The sequence below is a fragment of the Myxocyprinus asiaticus genome, chromosome 19 (assembly GCF_019703515.2).
Source record: "Myxocyprinus asiaticus isolate MX2 ecotype Aquarium Trade chromosome 19, UBuf_Myxa_2, whole genome shotgun sequence".
NCBI lineage: Eukaryota > Metazoa > Chordata > Actinopteri > Cypriniformes > Catostomidae > Myxocyprinus > Myxocyprinus asiaticus.
The window spans coordinates 21887920-21900086 of record NC_059362.1 but is presented as its reverse complement, the minus strand read 5'-3'; the positions used below and the strand labels follow the sequence as shown (position 1 = coordinate 21900086).

Genomic DNA, 12167 nt, shown 5'->3' with positions numbered 1-12167 from the left:
ACCTAAAAATTCTGTGAAAATTCCTGTCTTAGTGAGGCATTAATGTAAACTAAGCCAGTTATGTCTAAAGTGAACGTAAACGGCGGGACAAAATGTTTTATCAAAATATCGAACTTGAAGTGTAAATGTGGTCTAATAGACCTGCCGCTCTCTAGAATGTCATTATTATTAATCAAACTGCAATAAATCCACTGACAGCTCTTGGCTGGATAAAATACGCAGCTTTAGAAAGTATTAATGTATTATAATTATAGCGTGAAGACCAGTAAATTTAAGTAATTTTGTTACATTTCATTACTTTTTTCAATTTCTGAATGTTTTCTTAATCTGGATCTTTGTTGTTATTTGTTCTATTGCTTATAATTTGTGTGTTTGTTCTTATTTTATTACTGTTTGTCTTAACTACTTGAGATCTTGAAACATTTCTTTCTGTATTTTATATTTCAATATTTTCTTGTATCAAAATTGGTATTGAAAATCGTCAAATTGCTTTCATATGTAAGCAAAATGGACATTACAACTGAAATATACCCAAATTTAATCAGATATATACACTAAATATACCCAAAATAATCTGAATCAAATCAGAATTGAATCTGATCGAACTGAATCGGAAGCTTGTGAATCGGAATCAAATCATATTGCAAAATCTGTATCGATATCCAGCCCTATTAGGCAACCTGTAAACCTGCCTGTTTAAATTTTTTTTTAATTAAAACTAACAACTCCATTGTCTTGGTGTGTGTGTGTAGGTTGGATTTTAATCTGTGTGCCTCTGCATCTGAGCTGACTGCATTAAGTGAACTGTCTCTGTATGTTTTGCTCAGTACCGTTAAACTTTTACACAGTACATGGAATTTCTATCAGTTAATGATATGCGCCCAAGTTTGATCTTGGCCCCCAAGTCTCTTAAAAGTTATCGAACTTCAATAGTTCAATTGTTCAATAGTTTATAAATGTCATTTTATAATAATTAAATCATCGGAGGTTTATTTGTTCTTTTAGAGATTATTTATTGACTGTATGCATGTTTGGGCAAACTGGCACTTACAACTTTGACTTGCAGCTATATGATCTCATGTTGCGAGCTTTGTTCTCTAATCACAGTCAGTTAGCCATGCCTCGTTGCCTGTAATGGGATTGTTAACAAAAATTTTAAAAGGCCATTGCACATGCATTACTATATATTATATCTGTATTGTTGAAGAGCTTGGAGGCAGTTTGTTTGCTGAAGGTTTTTGATTAAAACCCTTAGGCAGGTGCCACAGCAACTGAGCATTCAGGTTGTCTGGAAGCCTTGACAAGAATGATTGAGAGTCTGCAGCACACAGAGAGTTTTCCTCTTGCCATCACCCACCTGATGATTAACACCGAGAGGGTGGAGACCGTTCAGCACCACAAAGACTCGACAGGTGTTTTAACACCTTGCCAGGACAGGTTAGAAAGGGATGGCACATTATATTTATGTACATGATATAGTGTAATGCCTTGTTTTCACTATAAACCCATTGTAAAATGTTAATGAAAATATCTCTGTAATGTTGCGTTCATAATTTATTTTGAGGTATATGCCAGACTAAAACTATTTGTGTGTGTGTGTTCGTTTGTTCGTTCGTTCTCAGCAGGGGTGGAGCAGTCAAGGATTGCATCCTGCTGAGAGAGACTAGACCGCTAGATGACCAATCAATATACCCTGACATCTCACAGGTACATATGCTCATATTTCTTTATCTATATATAACCCGTGCTGTATTTTTTATTAAAAGTGCTTGTTTTTTTTTAACCAGTTGCTCACACTAACATGCAGCCTGCATGACTTCAGTAACCATCAGTAACTTTTTTTTTTTTTTTTTTTTTTTTTTTTGTCTGTGGGCTTTCTGTTTGCCTGATATTAACACGTTTTCCTGGTGTGGCCAACTCTAATTGGCTGTTGTTGACCTTCTTAAGCACATGGACAGCTCAGAGGAGTTAATCTGCTGAAATTAGATGGGGTTGCTGAAGAGTGTGTTCAGATGGTCTGGGGTCCTTAACCCCTGTCGTAATGACTCTAGCTTTGCTCTCTCTCACTCATAGGCCATCGTCCAGACCAACACTGTGGAGATGAAACAGATACCCGAAAGGACCGTCATCCACCCCTGCTCCGCAGAGGAAGTAAAGGTTACCCCACAGGAACCTCAGAGCAGGTAACATATTTCCCTTTTTTGCCGATGTTATCTGAGGAAGCTAGTTGATTGTATGAGGTTAAATGGCATATCTAAAAATGAATATTATGACCTTTATACAGTGGGGTCAAAAAGTCTGCATTGACAATATGGGATTCTAAATCAAATTAGAACCTGGAAAAGAGATTTCAGTTTTGATATTTAAGATTCTGAACTACAGTATTTTTAGGTCACTAATGAATTAAGCAAATTTGCGACAACAACCATGTTATTTCCTTGGTAAATAAGGTCAGATTTCCTTGCTTCCACTGAAGCACACACAATGCCCTTTTGGAAAATTCTCAAATCAGGTTTTGAAACAAAGTTGTGAAGTGCATGCCATCTCAAGCTCATGCTGTTATTAAGCAAAAGGGGGGCATACCAAATACTAAGCAATTCATGTTCATTCTTCACTCAAACATGCTACAGTATCCTGATAATGAAATGTATGTATGTATGTATTTATTTATTTAATCAAAGTAGAAAAACCACAAATAGAAGCATTTTTAGTATAGGTCTCAGCCTTTTGGACCCTGCTGGTTTGGGGGGTTGTCTTAAAATGAGTGGACCTATAAGTCATATTTAAAATTAGCCTCTGAGTGAGTGCATATTAAACTGTTTTTCTCTTATTGGGTGGGTATGAGTACCAACTAGATGAACCTGGGCCCACCTGTACATGCCTGCTTTGAAGTAATTGCATATATTTAGGTTGGGATTGAAACAGTGCTCTGCAAAACTTTCCAGTTACGGCATTCTTATTTTATAAATCACTCAGGGTGAAGTCCTTTGAAACTGCAGTGGAGCTACTGGAGTCAGCTGACTTTCAGATAAGACTGATCTCAGATCAGCTGAAACAAATCAATCAGAAACCTGTGAATATTAGAAACTTCACCGTTGCTGATGCCAAAACTCTACATGAAGATCTAAAGGTACAACATCCTCCAAATTCAACTACATTTCTGTCGATACTTATCTAAATGTCTTTAGGCTCACAAGCTAGCAACTTGAAAGTTGCATACCTTAATGACTAAACGACATGTTATCTTTCTATATCTCTTATGTAGTTATTGTGTTTTTGTTATATTGACTGAATTTCATGGTTTTCCTGAGACTCTATTTTACACCCTTGCACATGGAATATTCCAGGCTCAGTACAAGTTAAGCTCAATCGAGAGCATTTGTGGCATAATATTGATTACCACAAAAATTAATTTTGACTTTCCCCTCCTTTTCTTTAAAAAACCTAAAATCGGGGATATAGTGAGGCACTTACAATGGAAGTGAATGGGGCCAGTACTTAAATGTTAAAATAATCACTGTTCCAAAAGGTTAGCCACAAGACATAAACAATATTTGTGTTAACATGATTTTAGTGTGATAAAATCACTTCCAAACCTTTTGTGTGTAAAGTTATAGACAATTTTACAACTTCGTTGTCATGACGATGTCAACAACCTGTAAAATGACTGTAAAAATTACGATTTAAACAACTTTACAGCTCAAATAATACATGAGTTTTATCAGAAGAATTAATGTAAGAGCTTTTATAAAATTATAAGCTTCATATTTCCACCTTTAAACCCTCCAAAAATTTTCCCTGTTCACTTACATTGTAAGTGCCTCACTGTAACTTCGATTTTATTTTTTTTGTTGCTTTTTTTGCTGCTTTTTTTTTTTTTTTTTTTTTATATATATATATATATATATATATATATAAGGACGGATGAGTCAAAATAATTTTTTGTGGTAATCAACATTATGTAATAAAATGCTGTTGATTGGGTTTAATCAACTGAACCCATAATATTCCTTACAATTAAATTTCCTGTATTGTAGAAAATCTGCTTTTCTAACATTTTGAACATGTCTTATTTTAAAATGCAGGACAATTTCCAAATAATTCAGCACATGTGAAATAGCTCTACAGGGCTCAAATATCACTGTCATGGAAAACCTGGAAATATCAGAGAATATTACCATAACCTGAATTCAAGGCCTGGAAATGTAATGGAAATTTCTATAGTCAACTATTTCTAGATATACTCCGCTCTCTAATAGTGTATTGACTAGAAATTACTATTAGTGAGCGAATCTTTATAAAATTATTATTTTGTCCTATAATCACGAATGACTGGAAAAGTCATGGAAATTCATTGTTCAAAAAGTGTGGGAACCCTAGTTCTAAAACTTTCTCAGGAAAAGCAGGACATTTGTCAACGCTACTTTTTAATGTTGTGATGTTGGCTTCCACATCAGCCAGGAAAACATGTATACAGATCTGTATTAAATAAGTATGATATACTTTGCATGAACTGATGTATTTTGCAACTTCAAACTCATTTTACAATCTAACCTCTCTGTACTTTGTCCAGCTTCTACATGAAAGTGTCGAGAAGCTGTTTCTCATCAATCAGAGTGAAAGTTCAGTTAGTGACCCTGCTGATCTGAGTCACAATGAGCTCCAAGCCCATCTCCCTCTGCAACAAACTCTCTACAGCCACACAAAATGCTTGGAGGAGCTAAGGCACTGTCTGAGAAAGACTGAGTCATCCTTTGTGGCCCTTGAAAACCTCCTATCCCATCTCCAGCAGGTGAATGAAGACCTCACTGCAGCTCAGAGCACCTCAGCCTCTACACCAGACTGCAGCTCCAGATTTGCTTCCATCTGGAAAAGTTTTCAGCAGGCCAGAGAGGAATCTGTTCGGCTGGATCGAATACTAGATGATGCCGGCATGAGAATAGCTCTCGATGACAAACCAGGCAGTTGTCATGAGATGGTGTCAGCTATGTTTCTACGTGCTGAAGAGGTAGAGACCAAACTGGCTGCAGGGTCGAGGCGAGATGAAAGAGGTGGGAAAAGAAGAGAGAAGGGAGAGCAGAAGGAGAGAATGCTCGGTAGAAAGAAAATGGCCTTGCAGGTCACAGTGAAAGAGGTGCTGGCAGCACTGGAAAGACATGGACTGAAGGAGCCCACACTTCCTGCACTGCAACACAGGTCACTGGAATGTCCTATAATAGGACTCGTCCCATTTGTTTTACAGAATAAACAGAAGAAAGATCAAAATTTGATCAGCTTTACAGAAGGACCCATGGTTTAATGTCTGTCTGTCTTTTTTTTTTTTTTTTTTTTTTTTTTAACTTTTTGTCCCTAGGTTACGTTTCCTAACAGACATGGAGAGTAAACTGGTTGCACTACACTCAGAAATTCGGGATCTACGTGATACACATGCACAGACAAACACCTCAGACACTGGCCTCATCGAGCTGCAGACACAATGGGAAGATGCACATAGAGCAGTTACTGAGAGGTGAGTCAGCTACAGAGTATGTGAGTGGAGTGGAGTAGCAACAATTTCCCTTCTGCGCTCAAAGCATTCTTTGATCACTCCTACTACTTCTTCTAGACCTCTAAAGTCATTACAGAGTGTTCTTTTAATCATTCCTAAGTCTCGTTTAAAGTCGAAAGGAGATCGTGCCTTCTCTGTTGTGGCTCCTTGTCTTTGGAATAGTTTGCCTCTGCATATCAGATCCTGTACCACAGTTGATGTTTTTAAATCTCATTTGAAGACTGATCTCTTCTGTTTTGCTTTTGACTGTGTCTACTGTGTGTAACTACATTTGTTTTTGTTGGTTTAGTATTTATGTTCTCTGAATGTGCATGATTTATTTATGTTTCCTTTATGTAAAGCACTTTGGTCAACGTGGTGTTTTTAAATGTGCTATAGAAATAAATGTGATTGATTGACAGCTCCACTCCGGGTTGTCCATTTCCCGCTCCTCGCTCGCTCCGTGCTCCTGGATTAGAGAAACCCCCCTCCATGTTCGCTTCATAGCAAAATTAGCGCCTAACTACCTTTCCAATGTAAAGTTATTTCAGTGTGCTTTTAAATATCACAACCTTCCATGCAGAAGATATATTAAATGGAAAATAAATACACAATACTAGAAGAAAAGCTACAGTGTGCTTTATTGGAGCACTAACATAAGCCCAAGACTAAATTAAATTATTTTTATAGCTTTTGTAACATGTCGGCAGCATTCTCTGGGTCTGATCAATTAAATAAATTACTAGACAGAAAAATAAATAAATAAATAAATTAAAAATATTTTATTTTTTTACCAGAATGAAAACAAAACAAAATAATAATTAAAAAAAAAACATTATTAGGCCTATGTATTATTGCCTAATTATTGCACTTCTTTTAATTAACCTTGCCCTATAATTCTGTGAACTAAAAAAATTATGTTCTCAGAATGTTCTACACTTTTTTTTTTTTTTAATCAAAACTAGATACAGTGGCATACAAAAGTGTGGGCACCCCTGTTCAAAATTTCTGTTGCTGTGAATAGTAAAGTGAGTAGAAGATGAACTGATCTCCAAAAGGCATAAAATTAAAGATGAAACATTCTTTTCAACATTAAGCAATATTAGTGTATTTTTATTTTGTACAATTTTAGAGTGGAAAAAAGGAAAGTTGGGCACAAATGTTTGGGCACCCCAAGAGATTTGAGCTCTCAGATAACTTTTATCAAGGTCTCAGACCTTAATTATCTTGTTAGGGCTATGGCTTGTTCAGTCATCATTTGGAAAGGCCAAGTGATGCAAATTTCAAAGCTTTATACATACTCTGACTCCTCAAATCTTGTCCCAACAATCAGCAGCCATGGGCTCCTCTAAGCAGCTGCCTAGCACTCTGAAAATGAAAATAATTGATGCCCACAAAGCAGGAGAAGACTATAAGAAGATAGCAAAGCATTTTCAGGTAGCCATTTCCTCAGGTCTTAATGTAATTAAGAAATGGCAGTTAACAGGAATGGTGGAGATCAAGATGAGGTCTGGAAGACCAAGAAAACTTTCAGAGAGAACTCCTCGTGGGATTGCTAGAAAGGCAAATCTAAACTGTTTGACTGCAAAAGACCTTAAGGAAGATTTAGCAGACTCTGGAGTAGTGGTGCACTGTTCTACTGTGCAGTGACACCTGCACAAATATGACCTTCATGGAAGAGTCATGAGAAGAAAACCTTTCCTGCATCCTCACCACAAATTTCAGTGTCAGAAGTTTGCAAATGAACATCTAAACAAGCCTGATGCATTTTGGAAACAAGTCCTGCGGACTGATGAAGTTAAAATATAACTTTTTGGCCACAATGAGCAAAGGTATGTTTGGAGAAAAAAGGGTGCAGAATTTCATGAAAAGAACTGTTAAGCACAGGGGTGGATCGGCATGCTTTGGGCTTGTGTTGATGCCAGTTGCACAGGGGAACATTTCACTGGTAGAGGAAAAAATGGATTAAATTAAATACCAGCAAATTCTGGAAGCAAACATCACACCATCTGTAAAAAAGCTGAAGATGAAAAGAGGATAGCTTCAACAGGATAATGATCCTAAACACACCTCAAAATCCACAATGGACTACCTCAAGAGGCGCAAGCTGAAGGTTTTGCCATGGCCCTCACAGTCCCCCGACCTAAACATCATCGAAAATCTGTTGATAGACCTCAAAAGAGCAGTGCATGCAAGACGGCCCAAGAATCTCACAGAGCTAGAAGCCTTTTGCAAGGAAGAATGGGCGAAAATCACCCAAACAAAAATTGAAAGACACTTAGCTGGCTACAAAAAGCTTTTACAAGCTGTGATACTTGCCAGGGGGTGTTACGAAGTACTGACTATGCAGGGTGCCCAAACTTTTGCTTTGGGCCCTTTTCCATTTTTGTTATTTTGAAACTGTAAAAGATAAATATAAAAAAGTAAAATTGCTTAAAATATTAAAGAAATGTGTGATTTTTAACTTAAGTCTTTTGGAAATCAGGCCATCTTTTGCTTGCTTAGCTATTCACAACAACAGAAATTTTGATCAGGGGTGCCCAAAATTTTGCATGCCACTGTAAGACTATCAAAACTATATGTCTAATGCAGAGTTCACTTTTAGAAATACTACCTTTTGAATTTTTTAAAGATTTTAAATCTACCTCTCTCTGTTCGTGTTTGCTGAGCTTCTTCATCTGCAAATGTACAGTGCATCTGGAAAATATTCACAGAGCTTCACTTTTTCCACATTTTGTTATGTTACAGCCTTATTCCAAAATGGATTAAATTCATTATTTTCCTCAAAATTCTAAAAAAAAAAAAAAAAATCACATGTACATAAGTATTCACAGCCTTTGCTCAATACTTTGAAGCACCTTTGGCACTAATTACAGCCTCAAGTCTTTTTGAGTATGATGCTACAAGCTTGGCACACCTATTTTTGGGCAGTTTCTCCCATTCTTCTTTGCTGGACCTCTCAAGCTCCATCAGGTTGGATGGGGAGCGTCGGTGCACAGCCATTTTCAGATCTCTCCAGAGATGTTCAATCGGGTTCAAGTCTGGGCTCTGGCTGGGCCACTCAAGGACATTCACAGAGTTGTCCCGGAGCCACTCCTTTGTTATCTTGGCTGTGTGCTTAGGGTCGTTGTCCTGTTGGAAGATGAACCTTTGCCCCAGTCTGAGGTCCAGAGCGCTCTGGAGCAAGGATGTCTCTATACATTGCTGCATTCATCTTTCCCTTGATCCTGACTAGTCTCCCAGTTCCTGCCGCTGAAAAACATCCCCACAGCATGATGCTGCCACCACCATCTTCACTGTAGGGATGGTATTGGCCAGGTGATGAGCGGTGCCTGGTTTCCTCCAGACATGACGCTTGCCATTCAGGCCAAAGAGTTCAATCTTTGTTTCTCATGGTCTGAGAGTCCTTCAGGTACCTTTTGGCAAACTCCAGGCGGGCTGTCATGTGCCGTTTACTGAGGAGTGGCTTCCGTCTGGCCACTCTACCATACAGGCCTAATTGGTGGAGTGCTGCAGAGATGGTTGTTTTTCTGGAAGGTTCTCCTCTCTCCACAGAGAAATGCTGGAGCTCTGTCAGAGTGACCATCAGGTTCTTGGTCACCTCCCTGACTAAGGCCCTTCTCCCCCGATCGCTCAGTTTGGCCAGGTGGCCAGCTCTAGGAAGAATCCTGGTGGTTTCAAACTTCTTCCATTTATGGATGATGGAGGCCACTGTGCTCATTGGGACCTTCAGTGCTGCAGAAATTTTTCTGTACCCTTCCCCAGATCTGTGCCTCAATACAATCCTGTCTCGGAGGTCTACAGACAATTTCTTGGACTTCATGGCGTGGTTTGTGCTTTGACATGCACTGTTAACTGTGGGACCTTTATATAGACAGGTGTGTGCCTTTCCAAATCATGTCTAATCAACTGAATTTACCACAGGTGGACTCCAATCAAGTTGTAGAAACATCAAGGATGATCAGTGGAAACAGGATGTACCTGAGCTCAGTTTTGAGTGTCATGGCAAAGGCTGTGAATACTTATGTACATGTGATTATTTTTTTTTTATTTTTTATTTATTTATTTATTTTTTATAAATTTGCAAAGATTTCAAACAAACTTCTTTCACATTGTCATTATGGGGTATTGTTTGAAGAATTTTGAGGTTAATAATGAATTTAATCCATTTTGGAATAAGGTTGTAACATAAAATGTGGAAAAAGTGAAGCGCTGTGAATACTTTCCGGATGCACTGTATAACGCATAAATTACCGCACTAAAATACATTTAGATGGCAATCAATTAAAGTCAAACTATGCAGTATTAACATATTGATTAGTTCAGTTGGTGTTTTAGGTTGTTAAGTTCAGTTATATTTAATGCGGGACATAATAGCCTACAGTTAAGATTGCGATGCATTAGATTAGAATGATGATATGATTATTCAAAATATTTAATAGGGGAGAGATGGATACAGTTGAAGTCAGAAGTTTACATAAACTTTTTAACCACTCCATAGATTTCATATTAGCAAACTATAGTTTTGGCAAGTCGTTTAGGACATCTACTTTGTACATGACACAAGTAATTATTTCTTATTTCACTTTTAATTGACTATTTCACAATTCCAGTGGGTCAAAAGTTTACATACACTAACTGTGCCTTTAAGCAGCTTGGAAAATTCCAGAAAATGATGTCAAGAAGAGCCCGACCGATAATTGATTTTAGAGGGGGAAAATTCACTGATTACCGATATTGTGGCCAATATAGTTAATTTGAGCTGGAATGAAAACAGACCTTTTCTATGTGGATTGTGCACTGATTTTGCACTGATATGACTATGCAAAGGTACTCAGAAGGCTGCTTTCTTAAACAAATATTTTTTATCAAAGACAATATTATTATTATTATACATTGTCAACATTGGAAAAAGTATTTCCCTCTGAAATGTAGTGGAGTGGAAGTATAAAGTAATAGAAAATGAATGGTAATACTCAAGTAATGGACAAGTACCTCTAAATTGTTCTAAAGTACAGTTTTCTCGCTTATCAAAACATCATCAGCAATATTTCGCTGTTAATGTATAACAAAATAGTCACAAACAATAACCTATGGTTCGCTGCTGCTGAGCCATGAGATAAACAGAGGCAGCGGTGTTACACTGTATTCTGCTATACAAGTTCAGGGGAAACTTTCAACGGTGGAAAACCAGACTTTTAAATATAACATTTTGTAAATGCAACAAATGGAGTTGTTTGGTTGAAGGGGGTACCAAACTGCAAATTTTGAACAAAACAGTTTGGTCAATACATGTTTACACACATATATTGAAGCAACATCTCAAGACATCAGCCAGGAAGTTAAAGCTCATTTGCAAATGGGTCTTCCAAATAGACAATGACCCCAAGCATGCCTCCAAAGTTGTGGCAAAACTTAAGGACAACAAAATCAAGGTATTGGAGTGGCCATCGCAAAGCCCTGATCTCATTCTGATATACAATTTGTGGGCAGATCTGAAAAAGCATATGCGAGCAAGGAGGTCTACAAACCTGACCCAATTACACCAGTTCTGTCTGGAGGAATGGGCCAAAATTCCAGCAACTTATTGTGAGAAGCTTGTGGAAGGCTACCCAAAACATTTAACCCAAGTTAAACAATTTAAAGGTAATGCTACCAAATACAAACAAAGTGTATGTAAACTTCTGACCCACTGGTAATGTGATGAAGGGAATAAAATCTGAAATAAAAAAAAGTCTGACATTTCACATTCTTAAAATAGTGATCCTAACTGACCTAAAACAGGGAATGTTTTCTAAGATTAAATGTCAGGACTTACTGACCTTTAGATTTTCTCTCCATATGTGAACAGATTATCATTGTGTTTTCTGGACACATCTTTTAGGATTTCACAACAAACCTTTGATCATGGCAATCACCTCCCCACTCATGTTCTCCTTCGCCATCATTCATTTTCAGTATATGCCAGTTGATGAAGGAATGAGGAGATGAGACACAAGCATGTAGTTAACTCGAGCTTTACCCCAAGCTTACCTCAATAATATGGAGCGTAAACGTAGAAAGCGAAAGTAACCTTCGCGCTGGAGTTCGAACTTTACCAAGTCTCGCTAGATTTTAAATTAGTATTTTTTTTTTTTCTTTTTTTTTTTTTTATCACATTCTTTCTGGCTATATCAGAAATTCCATCTTTCCTTCATGCCAGTGGTGTGTAACACTGCTTAACACATGGTGAATTATTGCATTAAGGGCCATTAACAGGCGTTGTCCCTGTGATGGAGCATTAGTGGAATGCTCTTGGAGCAAGAGAAAACAATGAAGCTCCGATTTATTTATTTATTTGTTTGTTTATTTTTAAAACCTGCTCCTCACTCTAGGCAAAATCATGCTGCTCTGCTCACATACTCTGGTCGACTATATGCGTTGCAAGCTGAATTGGGCGTTTCCAATGTAGACAGCTTTGTTGATTATAAAAGGAGTGATGTAGTTTTGTGCTAAATAGTTTTATTTTGCATCAGTCTTGCTAGACTGAGTAGTTGTTGTTTTTTAAACTTGACTTGATATGGAAAATATCGTGCTCTCCCATGTTATCCCCATCCTCTGATGTTAACAGTTTGTTGTATGAAACCATTAGTTTTCAGAA

At 37.5% G+C, this 12167-nt stretch overlaps 1 protein-coding gene across 1 annotated transcript in view; it reads left to right on the top strand.

Annotated features, from left to right (window-relative positions):
• The window catches only part of LOC127409945 (nesprin-2-like), a 135894-nt gene that overhangs the window by 28061 nt on the left and 95666 nt on the right, over positions 1 to 12167 (top strand). The window contains exons 24-29 of the mRNA XM_051644937.1: positions 1256 to 1437; positions 1626 to 1707; positions 2074 to 2183; positions 2977 to 3130; positions 4574 to 5196; positions 5354 to 5509. Coding sequence (XP_051500897.1) covers positions 1256 to 1437; positions 1626 to 1707; positions 2074 to 2183; positions 2977 to 3130; positions 4574 to 5196; positions 5354 to 5509 — 1307 coding nt within the window. The remainder of the gene's footprint in view (positions 1 to 1255; positions 1438 to 1625; positions 1708 to 2073; positions 2184 to 2976; positions 3131 to 4573; positions 5197 to 5353; positions 5510 to 12167) is intronic.